At 41.3% G+C, this 24787-nt stretch overlaps 1 protein-coding gene across 3 annotated transcripts in view; it reads left to right on the top strand.

Annotated features, from left to right (window-relative positions):
• The window catches only part of MYO1B (myosin IB), a 193063-nt gene that overhangs the window by 33680 nt on the left and 134596 nt on the right, over window positions 1-24787 (top strand). For all 3 annotated transcript variants that reach the window (XM_065930935.1, XM_065930933.1, XM_065930934.1), the window contains 2 exons: window positions 577-720; window positions 23397-23512. In XM_065930935.1, the coding sequence (XP_065787007.1) occupies window positions 586-720; window positions 23397-23512 (251 nt within the window). In that variant the 5' untranslated portion in view covers window positions 577-585. The remainder of the gene's footprint in view (window positions 1-576; window positions 721-23396; window positions 23513-24787) is intronic.

Below are 24787 nucleotides of genomic sequence, written 5' to 3'. Positions count from 1 at the left end.
GATAACAATTTACCTCATAGAATTGTGAAGATTAAATTAATTGATGCACAGAAAGTTCTTGAGAGAGCATCTGGTATACAGCAAGTACTCATCATTTTAAACACAGTTTTTGGGAAAATGGCATTTTGCCTTTCATCATGGAATTCTGGATGATACCATTTGGGGCAGCGGGTTTCTGTGGGTTCAGGTCTGACATTGGTGGACAAGGGCTGATGGAAAGGGGTGGGTTGGGTTCTCTTACTAGTGTTTCGCAACTTCTGGTTGGGAAGAGGCGGTGATTTAAAAAGAAGGAAACGGGAATCCTGGCTACCTGGTGGCTCTTTCAGTAGATGAACTTTGCTTGGGAAGATGATGACTGGGACTTCTAGCAGCTTGGCAGTGACTGCAGCCCTCCCCCAATGCCCCCTCACCCCCCTGTCTTCTGATGTGGGCTGTAGGGATGGAGAGGTTACAACAATGGTAAGGCAAGTGAGGACCGTTTGGAACTAGCAGTGTTTCATTTCTTCATTGGTACCAACAACCCATCTGAACCAGTCTTGCTCATTTCAATTGTTCCTTTCTCTCTCTTTCCCACAGCAAGAGACTATGGCCAAGATGGAGGTGAAAACATCACTGCTGGACAATATGATTGGAGTTGGGGATATGGTTCTTTTAGAACCTCTCAATGAGGACACTGTCATCGACAACCTCAAGAAGCGCTTTGACCACAGTGAGATATATGTGAGTGCATGGAAGGTCATCTGGGGGGTTAGACTTTGCATTTCATGGTGCAGAGTGGGCTTCTCTTGCTCAGGCTCTTCTCTTTTCTGTGTGTTTATTGGAGTCCAGAGGTATTTGTTGATACCCTCAGGAAGAATTTTGTGTTTGCTCACTTGGTGTGTGAGTAATGTTGATGAGAGTCGCCTGAGTCTCTTCCCACACATGGTGTCTGCTGACCGGGTAGAGTGTTGCGCTGGATGTTGAGGGTATTCAGAATCAAGTGGAAGACTCCATTCTGCCCTTTGAGGGACATAGGCTCAGGAGGAAGTTTGCAATCCAGAAGTGTCTTCTTAGATACCTACATAAGATTAGTAGTCTAACCTTTGAGAAACCACTTATTGAAATGCAAGGCAGTCAACTGTCAAAAGAGAGAGAAACCTTCTTGACATTTGCAGTTAGTAGAGACAGGAGCAAATTACCAGCTATGAATATGTGTTTGGTCCCTGGAGATTTGGGAATAGTCATGTCCTGCTATACAAAAGTATCATGTCAGGCACAAGAATGAAAACAGAAATATATACAGTGATAGAAATTTTATGTTGTAAAAATTCTCTATTAAGAATTTCACAGTGTTACGCTGTCGAATATATGAATGACAAATGCTTTTGTGTCAGCTTTCTGGGAATTTGCAGAAAGCATAGAAATTTGTATCTGCTCAGAGAGAGACATGGTGTTAACAAAACCGAGGAAATGGGGCAGTGATGCCCTGTACCAGCAGCTGAGAAGGAAACCAGTGGATTGGGTAAAAGTACTTTTGGTAGATCCCACATCACCTTTGAGTTCTGTTTCTTCCACTTTATAGTGTATCTGTGTCTAGATATGAATTGGTTTATTGAGACATGCTTCATGTTTTCCTATTAGTATGGAAACAATAGGAAGAAATATAAATAAAAAGAAGAGAACATAACTGATTTGTAACTTTTGTGGAACTAATATATTTTAAAAATCATATGCAAAGCTATATTTTATGCCACATATAGTTTTCCTTTTCAGGTAGGCAGTCACGTTTCAAGGATAACTTTGGATAATTAATTTCTTAATGAAATAGGAGTCACCATCTGGGAATTGAACTTTTCATCTTTCTTGATTTGATTGTTAGAGATGGGGGATGTTGACAGTAACAACAATGAGATATGTGGGTCCCGCTTTGGAATGTTAATTGGGTAGCTGGCTACTAACCTGAGTTCAGAGATGCAGTTGTGTAAACCGCAGGTCCAGGTGGACGAGGCATAAAACGCTGTTGCTGTGGAACGGGGGAGGTGTGCTCTGCTTGGGCCCTGAGGCCCCGGTCACCTTTCCTCAGTCTATAGCAGTTCAGCTTTCAGGTGGGAAAACTTGAACGGTTCTGCAGCTTTAATTGAAAGTATGGTCTGATAGCAAATAAAAGACAGACTTTACACGTTGGTCTTTCAGATGGAGATAGGAGAAATCAGTTATATCCCAACCTACGGTGGCTGATCGTTTTTCTTTTTGGCTCTGAGAAGCAGGATTGCCTTTCAGATGAATTGAGAATAGGTTGGAGTGTAGAACATTACATGCATTCAAATACCTGATTTGTTGTGCTCACTAAAAACAAAACAATCTTCTTTTAAACAAAATGCCAAGTGTTAACATTCATGAGTTTTAGCAGACGAAATGTCTGGGTTTCAGCCGTACATAATTTTATTTTCTGCCATATTTTAGGAATGTTCTTTCTGGTATAAAACAAAAGTAGAAAATTTCTTTCTGCTTCCAGATATTCATATAATTAATGTTTTCCATGATACTTTGGACCTATCATTTCCATGATGTTTGTGCCTTCATTTTGTAACTTTAAACACACATCATATTGGAGGCTTAGGCATTCTCTATTTTAAGCAAATAAGAAAACAAATGGCTTACAGGGTAATGTGTGTTGTATGACTTTTTTTATGATGGGGGTATATGATATGTACATATGCTTGTATATTTGTATGAATAAAAAGAAAGGCATGCTAACTTTCAGTTCAGTTCAGTTGCTCAATTGTGTCTGACTTTGGGATCCCCATGCACTGCAGCACGCCAGGTTTCCCTGTCTATCACCAACTCCAGGAGCCTACTCAAACTCATGCCCATTGCATTGGTGATGCCATCCAATCATCTCACCCTCTGCCATCCCCTTCTCCTCCTGCCCTCAATCTTTCCCAGCAGCAGGGTCTTTTCCAGTGAGTCAGTTCTTCGCATCAAGTGGCCAAAGTATTGGAGTTTCAGCTTCAGCATCAGTCCTTCTAATGAATATTCAGGACTGATTTCCTTTGGGATTGACTGGTTGGATCTCCTTGCAGTCCAAGGGACTCTCAAGAGTCTTCTCGAACAGCATAGTTCAAAACATCATTTCTTGGATCCTCAGCTTTCTTTATAGTCCAACTCTCACATCCCTACATGACTACTGGAAAAACCATAGCTTTGACTAGACAGACCTTTGTTGGTAAAGTAATATCTCTGCTTTTTAATATGCTGTCTATGTTGGTCATAGCTTTTCTTGCAAGGAGTAAGCGTCTTTTAATTTCATGGCTGCAGTCACCATCTGCAGTGATTTTGGAACCCCCAAAAGTAAAGTCTGCCACTGTTTCCACTGTTTACCCATCTATTTGCTGTGAAGTGATGGGATCAGATGCCATAATCTTTGTTTTCTGAATGTTGAGCTTTAAGCCAGCGTATTCACTCTCCTCTTTCACTTTCATCAAGAGGCTCTTTAGTTCTTCATTTTCTGCCTTAAGGGTGGTGTCGTCTGCATATCTGAAGTTATTGATATTTCTCATGGCAATCTTGATTACAGCTTGTGCTTCATCCAGTCCAGCGTTTCTCTTGATGTACTCTGCATATAAGTTAAATAAGCATGGTGACAGAATGGGAAAGACTAGCGATCTCTTCAAGAAAATTAGATATACCAAGGGAACATTTCATGCAAAGATGGGCACATTTAAGGACAGAAGTGGTATGGACCTAACAGAAGCAGAAGATATTAAGAAGAGGTGGCAAGAATACAGAGAAGAACTATACAAAAAAGATCTTCATGACCCAGATAATCACGATGGTGTGATCACTCACCTAGAGCCAGACATCCTGGAATGTGAAGTCAAGTGGGCCTTAGAAAGCATCACTACGAACAAAGCTAGTGGAGGTGATGGAATTCCAGTTGAGCTGTTTCAAATCCTGAAGGACGATGCTGTGAAAGTGTTGCACTCAATATGCCAGCAAATTTGGAAAACTCAGCAGTGGCCACAGGACTGGAAAAGTTCAGTTTTCATTCCAATCCCAAAGAAAGGCAATGCCAAAGAATGTTCAAACTACCACACAATTGCACTCATCTCACATGCTAGTAAAGTAATGCTTAAAATTCTCCAAACCAGGCTTTAGCAGTATGTGAACCATGAACATCCAGATGTTCAAGCTGGTTTTTGAAAAGGCAGAGGAACCAAAGATCAAATTGCCAACATTCGCTGGATCATCGAAAAAGCAAGAGTTCCAGAAAAACATCTATATCTGCTTTATTGACTATGCCAAAGCCTTTGACTATGTGGATCACAATAAACTGTGGAAAATTCTTAAAGAGATGGGAATACCAGACCACCTGACCTGCCTCTTGAGAAACCTATGTGTAGGTGAGAAAGCAACAGTTAGAACTGGACATGGAACAACAGACTGGTTCCAGATAGGAAAAGGAGTACATCAAGGCTGTGTATTGTCACCTTCCTTATTTAACTTATATGCAGAGTACATCATGAGACACGCTGGGCTGGAAGAAGCACAAGCTGGAATCAGGATTGCCAGGAGGAATATCAATAACCTCAGATATGCAGATGACATCACCCTTATGGCAGAAAGTGAAGAGGAACTAAAAAGCCTCTTGATGAAGGTGAAAGAGGAGAGTAAAAAAGTTGGCTTAAAACTGAGCATTTAGAAAACTAAGATCATGGCATCTGGTCCCGTCACTTCATGGCAAATAGATGGGTAAACAGTGGAAACAGTGTCAGACTTATATTTTTCTGGGCTCCAAAATCACTGCAGATGGTGACTGCAGCCATGGAGTTAAAAGACGCTTACTCCTTGGAAGGAAAGTTGTGAGCAACCTAGACAACATATAAAAAGCAGAGACATTACTTTGCCAACAAAGGTTCGTCTAGTCAAGGCTTTGGTTTTTCCAGTGGTCATGTACGAATGTGAGAGTTGGACTGTGAAGATAGCTGAGCACCGAAGAATTGATGCTTTTGAACTGTGGTGTTGGAGAAGACTCTTGAGAGTCCCTTGGACTGCAAGGAGGTCCAACCAGTCCATCCTAAAAGAGATCAGTCCTGGGTGTTCACTGGAAGGACTGATGCTGAAGCTGAAACTCCAATACTTTGGGCACCTCATGCGAAGAGTTGACTCATTGGAAAAGACCCTGATGCTGGGAGGGACTGGGGGCAGGAAGAGATGGGGATGACAGAGGATGTGATGGTTGGATGGCATCACCAACTCAATGGGCATGAGTTTGGGTAAACTCCGGGAGTTGGTGATGGACAGAGAGGCCTGTCGTGCTGGGATTCATGGTGTCGCAAAGAGTCGGACACGACTGAGTGACTGAACTGAACTGAAGTGACGTACTCCTTTCCCTATTTGGAACCAATCTGTTGTTCCATGTCCAGTTCTAAGTGTTGCTTCTTGACCTGCATACAGATTTCTTTGTATATTTGTATGAATAAAGAGAAAGGCAGGCTAACTTTAGAACCATGCTAACTTTAGTGTGGGTTGGTTTGGGCGTGCTGACTTTAGTTGGGGGAGGGGATGGGATACAGGGACAGGCAACAGTTATTACTTTTTTATAGTCATGTATTATAAAATTTGTTAAGTCAGGCATGTTTTCTTTTTGTAATTAACAAAAGATACAGGACAATAAATTTGATTATCTCACCTCTGTAACCCCACAAATTGTATATACCACCCTTGGGAAATCTGTTGCTTGGTCTTTATTCTGATAATATTTCTGCTTTGCTTTTGTTCATGGTTTCTACAAAATTGTTTAGCCTGGTATCAGTGGCCAAGTTAACAACATGCAATATTTTACTATCTTGCATTTCACTTTGTTTTTTAATTCTTTCCCAGAAAGATACAGGTTTTTTCTTCTTCTTTTTCTTTTTTAAAGTCCCTGTCGTAGTCACCTGGCTTTATTTCATTCTGTAAAAGTGTGTGATGGTCTTGGGTGATCCATCATGCAAACATATTGAACAGTCATTTGTTTGTTTATGCTGTGGTTGATAAGGGGGCCAATGAATAGAAGGCTGTGTGGCTCAGACTTCAGAATTCTGGCTCTGCTCAGAGCTTTTGCAGCTCTAGATCAGAGGACGTGCTCTTCCATCCTGCCATCCACCCTCCTTCTGCCACCACCCCATCTGCAGGTAAGAAATAGTCCCTTCCTTCACAGAGTTCTCACAGGATAAGAGTGATCACCTCTCTAGAACATTTATAATCCCTTGTAATCCTGTCGGGTAAACCTGGAGCTCTGGGTAGGTCATTGAGTCACACAGACTCTTCAATCCAAGTCACCACAGGTGACTGTGGCCAGGTGACCAGAAGGAGCTGAATGGCTTAAGAAAATGTTTACTCTGAGGTTTGGGGGAGGGTCAGCTTTTTCCAAAGTAGATGGGTTAACAGACTTGTGGGCAGGGCTGGTGGTGGAAGGAATTGAGAGAATAGCACTGAAACATATACATTATCATATGTAAAATTAGTTAGCCATTGGAAATTTGCTGTCTGCTCCAGGGAGCTCAAATCTAGTGCTCTGTGACCACCTGGAGGGCTGGGAGGTGGAAGGGAGATTCAGGAGGGCGGGAACATATGTATACCTATGGCTGATTCATGTTGTTAGATGGCAGAAACTGACACAGTATTTTAAACCAGTTATCCTCCAATTAGAAATAAATTTAAATTTAAAAGAAAGCAACAACAAAATAGGTGGATTGTGTGTAAGTAGGTTAAATAGTCTACTGAATACATCTCGATATGTTAGGAAGAGGGAAGAGGAGTTGATGCTGACTCTGCTGTTGGCCCCTCAGAGGCTTGGTGCGTGTGTGAAAGTCACTCAGCGTGTTGGACTCTTTGCGAGTCCATGGAGTATACAGTCCATGGAGTTCTCCAGGCAAGGAGACTGGAGTGCATAGCCTTTCCCTTGTCCGTGGGATCTGCCCAATCCAGGGATCTGGGTCTCCCGCATTGCGGATGGTTTCTTTACTGGCTGAGCCAGAAGGGAAGCCCTACAGGCTTGGTTAGGGAATTCTGTAGTGAAGTGGCTTTATTGGTTGGTGGTGTTTCCAGGCTGAAGGACACGCCCTGTGATAAGCGTTTATTATTGAAATTCTAAGCTTGAAGTGCACCCAGAGGCACACTTCTTAAGCTTTTTCTCCTGGTGAACTCCTCAAGGCAGGACAGAGTAAACAGGGGCCCCAGCGGAGGAGGGTGTAGTTGAGGTCCATCAGCTTTAAGGAAATTGTTTTGAAATCTTTGCTCCTGAAGTCATCTCGAGTTTTCTTTTATTCTGTGATGTATATGGTTTTTTAAAAAATCTGCTATGCTTCTTGCAGCCCTCCTTTGAATAAGTGTTTTTGGTGCTGACAAGCACTTTGAGTTTATTTTCTATCTGAATTGTCAGGATGGGGATCATCTAGCTGTCAAAGTCTGAATTAGTCCAGTTTTAGGATCTCATGTTCAATGAATTGTAGCTGTAAAAGGACTACTTTGAAAGTCTTGATAAAAATTGTCTTGATCTTTAGAAACTGGTACTAGAATTAGGATCCTCATAAAAGTAGGATCTGGTATTTTCTGAGAGATCCTAATGCATGCTTCAGGATTATCTGTTCTTTGCTTTGAGCTGGGTTTGCACACTGATTAAGGCTGGAGTTGGTTTATCACTCTGTCTGTAGTCGGTCAGAGTCTATAAATCTGAGTCAGTTCCAGATATTGACGTGGTCCTTGTGGGAAGACTGTTCCACTGGTGAGGGAGGAGGATCAGGTGAGAACAGGTAGAGGGCATGTTGGTCCGATGGGGTAACGTGCAGGATCAGAGACTGTTTGCTTTGATTCCTCACTCGTAGCAGAGGTGGTGCAGGCTGGGCCCAGCTGCGGGGCAGGCCGGTGCTGCAGCGGTTGCTGTGGGCTCGGTCGGTGGTGGGAAATGCTGGCTGTGACATTCCTGAGCCCTGCTCTGCTGTATTCTTTTTCTGTCCTGTCAGGCCTTCTTCCAGCGCCTCGACCCCGCCCTCAGCCAGATGGGAGAGTGGCAGGGTTTCGGGTGGACTGGTAATGCAGGAGACCCAGCCAGACGTGATGCTGTTTTTAGGGTGACTGGTCAGGACTGTGGTTCTGTTCAGGAACAGGAAAGGTGCAATTTAGGCAAGAACAAGGCCCAGGGCAAATTTGGAAACTAAAGAACCAAGGTGTCCATCCTCTGACAGAAGTATTTTTGATGCTGACAAGTAGATTTAGTTTGTTTTCTGTCTGACTGTCAGGTGGGGATCATCTAGATACAGAGGTTTGAATTAGTCCAATTTTAGGATCTTAAGTCAAACTAATTATAGATAAGATTGCTTTCAAAGTCTAGTAAAAATTGTCTTAATTTTTAGAAGTCAGTAGTAAGATTAGGATACCTGTAAGGATGAGATTTAGTGCTCTTATGAAAGATATTTAAATGTAATTATATTTGGCTTAAAATATTGCAAAGCAAGTGAAAATAATCCTAGTTAACATTTATATATTTATTTGAAGTGTCAAAGTCACTTTTCATTTATGCACATGAAAATTCCTACCTCCTGAGGATAACATTTATTCTTGAGAATTTGGTATAAATGGTGTACTGTTTTTCTCTTGCTGCAGAATAGATTGCCTCAGATTTAGTGACCTAAAACAATGTTCATTTATTATCTGACTCTTTCTGCGGGACGCCTTAGCTGGGTCCTCTGCTCTGGGCCTCAGAAGGCTGCCATCAAGGTATCAGCCAGGACTGCAGTCTCATTGGAGGCTCGTCTCTTTTCCAGGCCCACAGCGTTGTTGGCAGAGTTCAGATGTCCACGTACTGCTATTCCTGTTACCTAGATGTTCTCCAGGTTTTTTTTTTTTTTTTAATTTCCTTTAAACAGCCTTAAAAAAACTACAAAAATAACAAATGCTTTTGGGAAAGCAAACAAACAAACAAAAAACAGGTAGGATAGGGATACATAACATAAAAATGTAATTTTCTTATTTCAGGACCCATTTCTAGCAGTAATGCTAGTTAGATAGGTCATCTTCCAGATCATGTAAGTTTGATTTAAAATGAAAATTTTTTGTTTTGTTTTGTTTTAAAGTTGGAAGTAGGAGGTTCTCCTTCGTCTGAATGGGTCAGTCTTTCTCAGAGAACCCAGACCCAGCAAATTTGTGTGAAACAAGAGCCTTCTTTAATGCCACCTCCCGTCCTGCCTTAACCAAATAGGGGAAGAAGGAGGGACTCCTGAGCTGGTGGAGTGAAATGCCTAGACTTCACTGTGTGTGAGGGGTTCATAGTGAGCATAGTCTGCCTGCTTGGCTAGCTGAAAAGGTAGATTGTTAAGGAAACATGAAGAACAAATAATGTGTTTTCAGGAGTGTAGCTTTGGTGTTTGGAATGGAGCCATAGCATTAGGAAGCTAAACAAAGCTGGTGAAAAACGGCAGATCATAAGGCTGTTGTGTCTATTTTCTAAGCACAGTCTAACTCTTGAACTGTTTTATAATGCTTTTCAAAACAATTAGTTTTTGGTAAAAGTTTGCCAGTTTCAACCTATCCAAGCTCTCTTAAAACCTTTGGTGATGGGAAAAATTTTTCCTCTTTCAACTTGCAAAATGGACACATGTTTATCTGTTATTTGCCAAGCCTAGAGAGTTGTTTCACCATGCAGGCACTATCTAATACTTGATATATTTGCTTAATATTCATAATATATTAATGTAAATGTTCTGGTTGAAGTCATATCTGAAGTTCGATTTGGAGGGAAATTAAGGCTCCTCTGGTGGCTCAGTAATAAAGAATCTTACTGCAGTACAGGAGACAAAGGTTTGATTCCTGGGTCAGGAAGATCTTCTGGAGAAGGAAATGGCAACCCGCTCCAGTATTCTTGGGATTCCCTGGTGGCTCAAACGATAAAGAATCTGCCTGCAATGCAGGAGACCTGGGTTCAATCCCTGGGTCGGGAAGATCCCCTGGAGAAGGAAGTGGCAACACACTCCAGTGTTCTTGCCTGGAGAAGCCCGTGGACAGAGGAGCCTGGTGGGCTCCAGCCCATGTATGGGGTTGCAAAGAGCTGGGCACGACTGAGTGACTAACACAGAGTGTTTAAGTTTTACTAGAGTCTTATGCACTGTCGATTTTAAAACTGTCTTCATTTTACATATGAAGAAAGAGGCTCAGCAAGACTTAAGTAACCTGACCAGGATCACACAGTGGTAAGAGATAGTGCAGGGATTCACACCCAGAAAGTCTGGATCTGTAGTTCTTATTGACAGTCCTGCTGACTTTACACTTACCATGCACATTGGTGATGCCACTAATAGGGAAGGATTCTCAGCCTGCGGAGTGCTGTTCAACATAATTGAATATGATACTGAAGAATGTGTGGGTTTGGAGCAAGGCAGTCTCAACAGCCCAGACAGACAATGGAGGTGATAATCAGTTTTCCTGCCATGGTTGAGTGAGCATTCATTGGTGCAGTGACATGAACTATTGTGGCAGGGAACAAGTATGTTCAGTTCTAAACTAGGTGTTTGCTAGTCAAAGAAAAGTGACAGCAACCTTTAGGATGGTGTTTTTATCTCTGGAAGATGGGAGAAGATCTTGGGAGGAAATTGTTTTTCATCCTGTTCATTGGACAGCTGCATGTGGTCCTTTACCTTTGAGAGCATAGTGTAGGGCGACTTCCTTCCTGGTGGTCCAGTGGTTAAGACTCTGTGCTTTCACTGCAGGATCTTAAAAAAAGAAGATGGAGCACAGAGTAGAGGGAACAGTTCAGCACAGGAGACGTTTGCTCAGTTCACGTGGCTGATTCAGCCCTCACTTCTACATATGTGTTTATTTCTGCTCTTACATCTGTAGTGCAGATAGGTATCAATGATCAACCTAATTTCTAAGGAGCGGCTCTCTTGTTCATTTAGCTCTGTCGTGGAGAGGTGGAGGGTGAGACACAATGTGGTATGTCGGGAAAGGCATGGGCCGACAGACCAAGGCTGTGTCTTGGCCACTCACAACCACCGTGACCACTGAAGTAAGTGCTGGTCAGTTCTTTCATCTATGATATAGGTGTCTTGATGCTTATCTTGTTCAGTTGTGTTGGAAATTAAGGGGCATTTTAGCCCAGCGCTTGACACACAGTTGGAGTGGAGTACCTAGTTGGGGCCATGACCATCAGAAAATCTTAGAAACCCAGAATGACTTTAGTCCCAGATTTTGGACCCTGAGATTTTCTTATAAGCAGAGTATTTCTCTCTCTCTCTCCCCTTCTCTGACTCTTTCTTTGTCTCTCCGCACTCCCTTTTTCCCCTCGCCCCCTTTCTTTGGTATTCATCATACAGATTTCATTTTTGTTGGATTGTTGTTATTGTTGTTTAGTCTCTAAGTTGTGTCTAACTTTATCGTGGCCCCATGGACTGTAACCTGCCAGGCTCCTCTGTCTATGGGATTTCCCCAGGCAAGAATACTGGAGTGGGTTGCCATTTCCTCTTCCAAGGGATCTTCCTGACCCAGGGATAGAATCTGAGTTTCCTGTATTAACAACTGAATTCTTTACCACTGAGCCACCAGGGAAGCCTTTTGGTTGGATTACTGCTTTCAATTAGCTGCATAGTATTATTTTCAAGACTTGTAGCTGGTAGCAAAGCTGTAATGTGGGACCACTCTGTACCTTCGTTAAGAGAGTCTTAAAATTAGTGCATATTTGGAAAATACTTATTCAATACAGAGTTTATTTCAACGAAGATGAGGTAGTATTGTGTTATCCTGCTCTGAAATAAAACTGCCCGAGGTGATATTTTTAGTTGGTATTTCAGTGTAGCATAGAACTCATATATAGTTCCTTAATTCATAGTCTGAAATGACTGGCAGCCCAAGAACAAAGGATTATCATATGGTGGTTAAGGCATGTCTCAGACTAGATTGTCAGGGACCAGGCTAACCTGACAAGCCTGCTAATTCAAGGCCAGTGATTGATGGCAAAGCATAGATAAAAAGATGAACAGGGCTTGATTCTTTCCTCCAGCTTTGAATTGAGAAATATTGGGGAAAAAAAAAAAAATCAACAGGAGCAGATGCTGGCAGTCATAACGTGGTGAGGTCATAATGGGCCATGTACAGGCAGAAACTGTGAATAAGTCTTTGCAGTGGGCCAGCTATGGAGTAGAAAGTGAGAAGACCAGTCAGTAGCAGAAAAAGCAGAAACTTGAGCAGGGGATGAGCACGGGATGAGCACATGGATACTGGGCCTGGAAAGGAAGTCTTTGCAAACTCAGGTTGCTTTATTCCGTAATGCACTCTTACACTCATCCAGACTCACACTTGGGTGGGCTTGGGTCCCAGCCTTTCTGGTAGCTCAGTGATGGGTTCCTCGGGGAGTTCGTGAGTGTGTCTTTATTATAATAGAACTTTCTGTGCTTGATGTAGCCCAGCAGCTGACAGAGCCTGACCAAATCATACTTCTCTCTTCTGCCATCACAGACTCCAGTGAGAGTGTTGGCATGACACTGTCTCTGCCACTAAGTGTGAGAGCTTTGGCATGTTTTTAAAACCTTCCAAAGTCTTCAATTCCTCCTGTGTGAAAATTAGGCTGTTATTCTTCTATACCACAATCTGTTCTTTAGACTGGGCTTGTGAGGTGTACTTATTGAATTCCATTATTCTTGATGTAAGACCCATATAGAAGCCTAATTGTTATTGACCTTATGTTTATAATTTTTCACATAGGCAGACAATTTTTCACAACTTTGAACTGTGTCTGAAAAACCAACTGAAGAGTTTGGTAGACCAAGCTGTCTTTCAAAAACCAATTAAGACAGATGTCTAAATTAAAAATGCTGTGGCACATAATGTCTCAATGTCTTGTGATCAAATTCCCAAGATCCAAGACCCAAGAAGAGGGTAAATTCCTCCTTGTGAAGTGAGTAGCATGTTGTCATCGCTGCAGATTCCACCAGCTTTTCTTGTCTAGGTATTTTCTGTGTCTCAGGCTTTTCTTACCCACTTCATTAAGACCGTACATACCTCATGCACCCCTCTGATATTGACAACTCAACTGTTCCCTGTATACAGAGACCATTTGGTAAGACCATTTGGTAAGCATCATAGGGCTCATTGATGAATTTAACTGAGATACTCGAGTCCGGAATTGGCTGTTTATAATAGCCAGTGGATTCCAGTAGAGCCAAACTGTGAGTTTCCCTAATCAGAGTAGATAATATTTATGGAATAGTTGCTGTGTGTCGGGTGCTGTGGTTTGTGCTTTTAACACACGATCTCATTTAACCCTCAGATTGGACAAGGGGACAGTCTTGTCCTCCTTGTCCAGAGATGCAGCTGCAGTTGGAGAGGTTCAGTAGTGCACCCAGGTTCACACAAGCGCTGAAAAGCCTTGCTGGGTAACATCTGAAGCCTTGTGATGTGACGGCCTGGAATCCGAGCTTAAAATGCAACATCTGAGTCAGGATGTTGCTGTTCAGTCTCTGAGTCACGTCCGACTCTTTGCGACCCCATGGACCGCAGCACGCCGTGCTTCCCTGTCCTCCACTGTCGCCTGGGGTTTGTTCAAGTTCATGTCCATTGAGTGGTGATGCCAGCCAACCATCCCATCCTCTCCCGCACTGTTTTCCTTCTGCCTTCAATTTTTCCCAGCCTCAGGGTCCTTTTCAATCAGTTGGCTCTTTGCTTCAGGTGGCCAATGTATTGGAGCTTCAGCTTTAGTATCAGTCCTTCCAGTGAATATTCAGGGTTAATTTCCTTTAAGACTGAATGGTTTGATCTCTTGCAGTCCAAGGGACTCTCAAGAATCTTCTCCAGCACCACAATTTGAAACCCTTTTTAATGGTCCAAGGGTGACTTGGGTTCAAATTCAGTCAGTTTCATCATCTAACCCCTTCATCCTACACACTGACTTTTACTTCAAAACTGCCTCCAGACTGAAGCTCAGACTCTTCACCTTGACATTTCAGGCTGTCTGCAATTTGATCCCAGCCTTATTTACTAGGCTGTTATTCACAGAAGGTCTTTGTTTAAGGTAAGCTGTTTGTTTCTCTTCCTCTGAAATGTGGCTGGGTGGGCCTTTATGTTGCTATCCATGTTTTAATCCTTGTTATAGCATGGGTCAAATTTCCTTTTTTTTAAAAGCTGAATAATATTCCATTATATCTGTATACCATATTTTGTTTACCCATTTATCCATCTGTGGACACTTGGGTTACTTCCGCCTTTTGGCACTTGTAAGCCAAAGTTGAACCTGGGTGTGAAGATATTTGCTTTGAGGCTCCAACAATTCATAGTTTTTTTAAAAAAAATAAATTTGAAGCATATAACAATCCTAGCAAAAATTTTTTTTTAAAGAGGAGGGTTCAACTGTGATCTGAAAACCAAATCTCATGCTACTATTTGGGGGAATGCTACTTGATCTGAATTTTGCCCATCCTTTTAGACCCGCCCAAGTCTTCCAACTTCTGGGACATTCTTGGAACTCTGCACTTGACATTGACTTTCATTTAAACCCAAAGCACTCCTTTAGAAAGAAGACTAATGCATTCATTTAGCTATCAGTTCAGTTCAGTCACTCAGTCATGTCCGACTGTTTGCAACCCTATGAACCGCAGCACGCCAGGCCTCCCTGTCCATCACCAACTCCTGGAGTCCACCCAAACCCATGTCCATTGAGTCGATGATGCCATCCAACCATCTCATCCTCTGTCGTCCCCTTCTCCTCCTGCCCTCAATCTTTCCCAGCATCAGGGTCTTTTCCAATGAGTCAACTCTTCGCATCAGGTGCCCAAAGTATTGGAGTTTCAGCTTCAACATCAGTCCTTCCAGTGAGCGCCCAGGACTAGATCTCCCTTAGGATGGACCGGTTGGATCTCCTTGCAGTCCAAGGGACTCTCAAGAGTCTTCTCCAGCACCACAGTTCATTTAGCTAAGAATCACTTAAATCCTATTTCATCCGTTTTTGTGGCTAGAATGGATAACCCTTAAACTTTATGTTTTATGAGATAGAAGTCTCACCTCCTAAGCTCTATTGTAATCTCAGGGCACAGGCCACAGGAGTGTTTTACATTTTCACTGTGCCTAGTACGATGTTTTGCATAAAGAAGGCTCTTGAAAAATTTGCCGCTTACTTGTTAAACACTGTAGCCTAAATTCAGTCAAGACAATGTGGTGTGCAGCCTTGTGAAAGGTTATTTTTACTTTACTTGAGTCCTGACCCATTCTGGATTTGAACTATTATTACTTTAGAGGTGAAAATAACATAACTTGGAGACTGGAACTTGGAGAACTCCAACATATTCTTGAATGTTTTTTGATGAAATTTTAGACTAAATAGCATTAAGTAAAAGGAAAGTTATGACCAGCCTGGATAGCATATTAAAAAGCAGAGACATTACTTTGCCAACAAAGGTCCGTCTGGTCAAAGCTATGGTTTTTCCAGTGGTCACGTATGGATGTGAGAGTTGGACTGTGAAGAAAGCTGAGCGCTGAAAAATTGATGCTTTTGAACTGTGGTGTTGGAGAAGACTCTTGAGAGTCCCTTGGACTGCAAGGAGGTCCAACCAGTCCATCCTAGAGGAGATCAGTCCTGGGTGTTCACTGGAAGGACTGATGCTGAAGCTGAAACTCCAGTACTTTGGCCACCTCATGCGAAGAGTTGACTCATTGGAAAAGACCCTGATGCTGGGAGGGATTGGGGGCAGGAGGAGAAGGGGACGACAGAGGATGAGATGGTTGGATGGCATCACCGACTCGATGGACATGAGTTTGAGTGGACTCCGGGAGTTGGTGATGGACAGGGAGGCCTGTCGTGCTGTGATTCATGGGGTCACAAACAGTCGGACACGACTGAGCGACTGAACTGAACTGAAACTATTTAAATTAACATGACCTGTTCCATTGCCACCTTGCTGATTTCGTTTCTCTCAAGTTAAAAGGGTGATCGTGACACAGTGTCTTGTGTTTCTTCAAGTTGTAGGCACAGCTTTATGTGCTGGGATAAATAATGGAAAAAAATTCTTTTCTGTTGAGATAAAAAAATTTTTCTGTAACTGGAAGATCTTCTGTCCCCTTTTCTGTTTTGTTTATTTCTGGTGACGTAAGGATGTCCGCATTCTTCCGATAGTCAGAAAGAGGCTTCTGCCGAACAGACCCACTCTGTTATACAAAGGTGAAGACCCCGCTGTAAAGCATTGTACAACGCAAGTTCCTGTGATGAGGTGTTCTTGGCCACTTTTGGCCAAAGCTTCCCAGGCCTGACAGCAGCATGGATTGTGTGCTCTCATGAAAAGAGAACAGATTCTTGGCTCCTTGTCCTGATTCCACTTTTGTTAGATAATGTGGTCATACCACTTAATTTCTTTGTGCTCCATTGTTAAGGACACTGAGATGGAGACTTCCTTTCTGTCTCATGGGGATTTAGGAAGAATTTAGTAAAGAAGTGCTTCAGTGTATATTATATACCAGAAACTTTAATAACTGTGGGGGGTGAGTTTTTAAGAGGCCACAGTGACTGTAAATAAATGACTAAAATTCGTTCTGAAGAAAGGAAGAAGCTGGCATATGGGATGCCAAATTAGAGCCTCAGCAGAACAGGGGCTTCAAAAATATTTTGGAAGAATCTGATATTTGAAAAGAAGCCTCCAAGTAATCACCATGGTGAAGTCACTATAGGATTTCCTATGGTATTTATGGTTTAGTTATAGTTTTATTTTCAGTTTCATATGGGCAATTGAAATATAAGCTTTCAGGGTTAGGGCTTCGAAAGATCTTAATGTTGCACTGCGAAGAACTATGATATGAAGATGTGACACCTTTGTGACTGTTCTGTATGTTTGCTAGCGTTTTGTGAACCTGGCGTTTTGGAAGAATATGTATACAATTCTGCATAGTTGAGACACACAAAATATTAAAACTGTGCTTTCCTTTTTAACTTGAAAAAAAAGTGTTTCTGGTTAGATATCTTTCCGAAATGTATTGCGTGTGTCCTTTCAACAGAAATAGAATACTGTCTCTCTCATTTTGGCCCTTCCTGTTAGTTAGGCTGTATTCTGCCTCAGTGCTGTAATAAAGCGCTCGGCTCACTGAGCTGAGGTATTGGCTCTTATTCTAAATGATTCTTCAGTTTGATACTTTTAGAATTAGTTTGACCACGTCTTACTCCTTTTCTTTCTTTCTTTGCTTTTCTCTCTTTTCCCCCTGTTTCCCATCTGTCTCTTTTTCCATTAGTGGCTGTTGTTTCTTTCCTTAGGGTGGGAACTTGTAATCTGGTATATTGAATGTATGCATACTCTTATGTGCATATTACATGTGTGTTTTTTGGAGAGAGAAGGTTCATAGCTTTCACTGGCATCACTGGCATCTCAAAGCCATCGACAGCTAAAAAAAGATGAAGTGCTCTGTTAGCAGTATTTTTTAAACTACAAGATTGAGTCTTTAAGTGATGGAAACCATTTAGTGGGTTAGGACCAGCAGTTTTAAAACATTTTGTAATGAAAATTAATAGTGTTGAACAAAGAATATCAGTACATTGCATATGATAAGGATATTTATGGTTTTGTGAAACTTTTATTTCATACATATGTATACATGTATGTGTATGTAAATATACATTCAAGCACAAGTACTTGGTTGTGATGAAAATTTTTTTTACACTGAGTCATAGTCAAGCGTTTGAAGCATAGTGCCGTGGGAAGGCTCCAGTTTACAGGTGCAGCCTCTGTTTCTCTGTAGTGTACTGAGATGCCATATGCTGAGTTTATTATAAATGTGGCTAAGATGAAAGTAATTGAAGCTGGGAGAACTTTCTTTTGTTTTTGAAGTGCTCATGGAATTAATTACATAGGACAATTTAAATAGAAGATAGGCCAGTGCAGCTGTGTTTGAAAGTAAAACCTGGTCCTCTGAGCCCTGAGGGTGAAGGCTTCAAGCACTGTTTTTAACCTTGGTTACTTGGTTCTTTTTCTGGGGAGACTGTTAAAGATGCTAATGCCTGGCCCTTCTCTAGACAGTTGATATTTCTGAGGATGGGCTTCTGGAAGAACTTTCCTATAGAATGAAATGCATGGTCCTTGGGCTATATGTCTGTCAGGGCCCTTTCCTCTGGATTCCAGATTGTGGTCTGCAGAGCGGAGCCTGTGGGGTGCCTGGCCTTCAGTAAAGATTTCAGTTTCCCCTGTCATCACAGGAGGAGCCCTCTTTTGAGTATTGTTTGGATATTTACAAGGCTCCTGTTCTGGAATTCTAGAGATATCTGGAGTTTTAGATTGTTTTGACTTAGGAATGTTTGTACATTCTTGGTTTAATGTCTGCCCTTGAGAAGTGAGAGAGAAACTTGCTAATTGAATGTGCCATTTGTGGAAAGGTAGCGCCTTTCCTCTCCCTCTTCCCTTTGCCTTTTCTCCCCACTCCTTTCCTTTCCCTTCTCTCTTCCCTCCTAGATGTCAGAGGCTGAGTCTACAGGGTGGTGAGAGTGGAGGGGCCTTCCGTTGTCAGGTGATGTGCACGCTTCAGGACTCGGGCTGTTGAAGGCTGGGAGTATGGAGGTGGTAAGCTCGGATTGCTAGGAGGTTGGTTACATGGAGTTAAAAAGGACATGGATTGATCACATCCATCCATCCATCCATCCACCGAGGGAAATGAGAGCCAGACTTGCCCCTTGGTGGAGAAGGTAGATAGAACCTAATTGGGAAGTAGTCTTTGCCATTATGTGAAGGAATCCTTTTTGGTGTGATCAGCTGAATAGAAGAACAGGCTCTGGATTCCAGTAGGTGTTGCTCTCTGAGCCCTTTGGAACAGAGGGACCAGGTGGAATGTGAGTGTAGCACAGAAGAGGTCTGGTAGGAATGAGCTAAGCTGCTGGGGACCTTTTGTGGGCTCCCTCATGGGCACCATTCAAGTCAGGATTAGCTCATTGGTGTTGGACTCAGTATATCGGAGCCAATATGTACCTACTTACGTCCAGTCGAGTGAGTGGAACTCTAGGGGAAAGAGGTGGATCCTTTTTACTGCTCCTTCTTATAAAAAGGCTTACAATACTTTTCTTTCTTTTCTTTTTTTCTCCTTGGCATATTCAGAATAAAAAGGACACACAATGCCCAGATCTTTAGTGCACATACTTAAGAAACTATATCTTACCTCCAGCTTCTTTATTCCAGTGGTTACTTAATGATCCTTTTTAGAGCATGCTACAATAAGAAAATACCAACTTTAAATTGTATACAGTTCCTTGTTAAAATAATGAAGTACAGTCAGCCCTTGGTATCTGTGGGTTCCTCATCCACAGATGCAACCAACCGCAAATTGAAAATATTCATGGGAATTATTCCAGAGAGTTCCAAAAAGCAAAACTTGAATTTGCCATGAATCAACAATTATTTACACAGCATTTACATTGTGTAAGGTATTATAAGTAGTCTAGAGATGACTTGAAGTTCACGGGGGAGGGAGGATGTGTGTAGGTTATATGCAAATACATACAAAACTCCCTGTTCTAGAAGGGGCTTGAGTATCCTTGGATTTGAGTCAGTCTCTGCGCATCCGTCCTGGAACCAATCCCCCAGGGACACCGAGGGATACATGCATGTCATTTGTGGGTCCAAATATTAATTGATGTAAAAATGAACTGTCTGGTCAGTACTGGTCTGCTCCCTAGAAAGGAGATTTAATCTATTATTGCAGTTACTTAAATATAGAGTAGGTAGCTGCCTAAAACTGAAATAGGATTGTAAGTTCTACCCAGCCTGTCAGCAGCTACCAAGAGTGTCTTTTGTGTCTGAGAAAGAAGGGTTGTGACTATGAACGTTAGAGTTTTTCTCTTGGCAGATGTGGGAATATTTAAATCTTTGACTAATACACATAGACCCAAGGAAAAAAAATCTGTAAACAGCAAGGGCAGGCAGGTATCATGGTAGAGGACAAACCTACTAGGAGTTACAGATTGCAGGATACATATCTGAGACATATAAAGTGGAGTGTAGAGAGAGAGCATGGCGTCTTTTACTGTTTTGCTTATTTAGATTGATAAAGCTTGTTCTGCTTGGCCCTTTATTTTAAAAATTTGTTGAGCCACATTGGTGTATTGGTAATCGTTGCTGTGTAACCCCTGCAGATTTAGAGTGGCCTTACTCATGTTTCTGAAGGTTGCCCAGGTGGTTAAGAATCTGCCTGCAATGCAGGAGACCCAGGTTTGATCTCTGGGTCGGGAAGATCCCCTGGATAGGGGAGTGGCAACCCAGTCCAGTATTGTTGCCTGAAGAATTTCATGGACAGAGGAGCCTGGTGGGCTACAGTCCATGGGGTCACAAAGAGTCAGACACAACTGAGCTATTAACACTTCACTTCAGATGATGCCAATTTTCATTCCTATCAACACACTTCCTTAGAGAAGCTTATAGTGTACGGTACAGTTCATGGCATTTACTTCACATAGTTATCTGATTTTCCAGTTCTGTTTTCTACTGTTAAAGCCACTATATACTGAGGTTTTATCCATCTTTCTCTAAAGCGTTTTGTTAAGGATATTTAATAGACTGTTAGTAGGATGGTTTTTGTTAGCATCTTGGATTTAGGAAAGAAATAGGCCTAACTACTGGGCAGTTTCTGTACAAAAATTGTTCCCACTTCAGTATTCTTGCCTGGAGAGTGCCATGAACAGAGGAGCCTGGCAGGCTATAGTCCATGGGATTACAAAGAGTCGGACACGACTGAGTGACTAACACACACACACACACACACACACACACACACACACACATTTCTGGTGGTTGTCAGGCTGTGTAGTTTAGGCACCTTGGCTTTCTGTGTGGCCTCTCCAACAGGCTCTCCAAGCTCACTCTCATTAGTTTCCAGCCACAGTTCTAAAAGGATGGGGGAAGGCACATCCTAACACACAAATGCTCAAACCTCTGCTTGTATTTGATCTTATAATGTCCTTCTGGTCAAATCGTCACACAGACAAGTCCAGATTGAAGGGTTGGAGGATAAACTCTTATCTCTTGATAGAGTGGCAAAGTCACATTCCAAACGGTTTGCATATAGAGGTGGTAGGAATTGTTCCAGCCGTCTTTGCAAACAGTCTACCACAGCAGGACGAGGAACCCTGTCTTGGGGGAAGGATATACTTTGAGTTTGTTTGGTGGCAATAGGTGGCATACAGGTTAGTAAAATATTAAGCTCTGTATGCTGATATACTTGATATTATTGATGTATTTCAACTGAAGAATAGTTACATGAAAGTGGTTTGTGCCATCCACATTCTTAATGTTGACTGAATCTTGTGCATATCAGTCATTCGGTTAAATATTTATGAGACGACATTCATGGGCCAGCCCTGTTCTAGGTGAGGAAAATAGCTGGAAGGGGGCAGGGAAGCACATATAATGCAGTATGTATAAAAATCACAAGTGACAAAGAGAAACTTAGTAGTGTGGCTTTTGATTTTGGGTTTGAGGCCGCTGAGTTTCTTCTTCATGCAAGAATGCCACACAGGCAGATTTTTATCAAGAATTTAGCCACCTTGAAATTTGTTTTTAAAGAGCAACTTGGTAACTAACTGGCTTCTCTCCTAACAGCAAATATGTATTTTAATCATTGTATTCAAGAAACTACCTTAAAAAGGTAGATTCATGTACTTTTGCTCTAAAGAAGGCTCATCTTTCAATCAGCAGATATTAAAGGAATATATCAATTATTGTATTATATATCTACCAATCTAACTAATTCTAGCATATTAGCTACAGGCTATTCAGATAGTTATTCAGTGTCCAGCATCTCTCATCTACTTGTCAGGTGGGTTGGTGTGTGAAGAAACCTTTTTGGAAAACTCTTGTCCAAGTGGGATAAGTTAGGAAACAGAGTCCTTGCTTGCCAGCCCAGATAAATGGGTGCTTAGTGCTAGGGTGTCAGAAATAGACACCCTAATTGCATGGGAGCTGAGAGTCTTTCTTTACAGCAGCAGTCCTGTCTGCTCTTGCTAAGATTGTATTCTTATAGGATGAAAAGAGGTATAAAAGTGACCTGTTCCATTTTCTAGGTTGGGGGAAAAAGCCTTTTATAATTAAAATAATTGTGACCCACATTTTGAAAAAAAGATCAGAACATTTTTACTGTTCTGTTTTCATATTCTGTTTAATTTTCTAGAAAGATCTAACTGTCTCCTTGAATCCAGTGGTGACAGTACTGGAAAAACTTGTTGCCTAAAAATGTCACCTTTTGCTGCATGACCCTAGGGAGGTGGGGAAGTTGGAAGTGAGCTTTTTCTTCTCTCCTTTCTTTTTTTTTACCTTTTTCTTAAAAAGCCTTTTCATAACTGGCACATTTTTGTTAGCATCCCCCTTCCTGCCATCTTTATAATGTTGAAACTGAAAGGAAAAATGAAACTGCTAAGATGGGTTACAGTTAAGTAACTTCTGCTTGCAGCATTGTGCTAGTCTTTGTACAAAGTGACCTAATTGTTCTTGCTGCTGAGAATTTAAGATAGAAATGGAAAGAAACATAAATAATGTTCTGGTTTGCAGTGTGAGAGAATTACTGTTTGCTAAGATAACAGCATTGATCTTTCTGAAAGTACATTTAAATTTACATTAAATTTAAATTCAACATGAAATGTACTCTTTCAGGAAGCACTTTTCAATTCTGATGTTGAAGTCCGTTAGATGTAATATGAAATTATTTTGTTTGAGTGGTGGTGGTGGTGTAGTCACTAAGTTGTGTCTGACTCTTGTGACCCCATGGATTGTAGCCCGCCAGGCTCCTCTGTCAATGGAATTCTCCACGCAAGATGCCCAGGGGAAAGCTGTATATTTCCCCTGTCTGATATTGAGTTATATGTGGTCTGAACCCATTGTACAGATGGGCAGAATATGTAAGGGCAGTGCCAAAGTCAAGGTCCCATTGGATAGGTATGGGTGTGGGCAGGGAGGAAGGGAAGCCTGGGTCACTATAGACTGAAATTGGAGGATAAAGATGAGAGAGGGAAGTACCAGCTGTAGCTGGAATCTAGGAAAGCATAGTCTTGCTGACAATTAGCTGTGGTCGGTGATGAAATTTTTGGCACGTATGACAGGGTTGTGTAGGACTCTTATCCAGGATCATGAGTTAATCTAGAGATTTATTTTGAAAGTTTTTTTCAATGTGTAAATCTGTGCTTTCCATGTATCAGCAGAATAAACATTATCGGCTATCTATCTTCAGAGATGTAAAGTGTTCTTGAAAAGTACAAAATGATCAGGCAGTAGAACTAGTGTTTTTATTTTTAACATTTTGAAATTATTTTTAGGATGTACCACTGTTAAAACTTTTTATTTTATACTGGAGTATAGTAGAACTAGTGTTTTTAAAAGGATAAAGCCATGTGACACTAAGACTTAAGATGTTAACATGATTGTATTTTATTCTTTCTTTTGCAGACATACATTGGAAGTGTGGTTATATCTGTTAACCCATACCGGTCATTGCCCATTTATTCACCAGAGAAAGTGGAAGATTACAGGAACAGAAATTTCTATGAACTGAGCCCTCATATGTAAGTATGGTATTAAAGTATCAAGTTTCTCTTTCACTCCAGAGATGTTGAGTTGACAGATGTGTCCAGCTGTTTCCTCTGAGTATCTGGAAAATGTTATTAGTCATTTTTAAAAATCAGATGGAGGAACGTAGAAGCTAATTGTTACAGCTTATTTTAAATTTAAAAAAAGAAAAGAAGACGACTTCATTTGTCCTCAGGCTCTTTAAGTCCTGAAATATTTGGTTTCAGTATGTGAAGTATTTTCTGTTAAAAATTCTTCGTAAGTAGCAGCTGCTGCTAATTATGTTTGCAAATAAAACAGGAATGTGCATTGTTATTATAAAGAGCCCAAGCAGTGTTTCCATGCCTTTGTTGGGTCAAGAAAGATTCCAAGTGTCGGATTGTGTAATGGGTTTTGAGAAAAAGAAATAAATAATACCTTCAGTTTATAATCTTCATGGACATTGTTCACCAGATGTGTGCATTAGGCCAATGATTTCACCTTCCTTGAAGTTAGTTACTCGTTTGATTTTTCTGAGAAGGTCGCTTGTTATTGTAAATAATTCCTGTAAGTAATAATCTATAATTGGAGAAGGAAATGGCAACCCACTCCAGTATTCTTGCCTGGGAAATCCCACGGACATGGGAACCTGGTAGGCTTGCAGCCCATGGGGTCGCAAGAGTTGGACATGACCTAGCGACTGAAGCCAACCACAAGAGTTGGACATGACTTAATAACTAAAACCAACCAACCAATAATCTATCCTAGTTACGTAGTGAGAAACCCTGAGCTAAAGTCAGAGAATCTGCAGAGTTTTAGTTGTGTCCTAGCAGAAAAGAATTTTCTGTGTATGATTGAAGATGGGCTCTATTATTTTTACTAGAAAATAAATCCGATAATTAAAGAACATACACACCACTGTCCAGATATTTTATTTTAGGTTTGTTTTTTTTTTTTTGATAGTGGAGCATACAGTAACATTTTTGAACTATTTGAAACTAAAGATTTAAATAATTTGTGGGAGTGGTTATTAAAACTAAACACTGTATTTTACAAATCAAGTAGATTCTGATTATTCAGTTTTCTCCTAGGAGTAGATTTTGCAAGTGAATTTGTTTCATTTTGCCTTAGCAAAAATAAAATCTGAAATTTGTTTGATAAAGTTCTCCTTATAAGTCCCTACAATGAAATACCTTATTTGATGCCTTAAGATTTGTTTTAAGTTCTCAGCCTTCAAGTCATGCCTTTTAAGTGCTTAGATCAGCTATATCAGTATTGTGCCAGGAGCTTAG

Source organism: Muntiacus reevesi, chromosome 3 (genome assembly GCF_963930625.1).
Source record: "Muntiacus reevesi chromosome 3, mMunRee1.1, whole genome shotgun sequence".
Lineage (NCBI taxonomy): Eukaryota > Metazoa > Chordata > Mammalia > Artiodactyla > Cervidae > Muntiacus > Muntiacus reevesi.
Note: the sequence above shows the minus strand (reverse complement) of the source record. Positions and strands in the feature narration are given on the sequence as shown.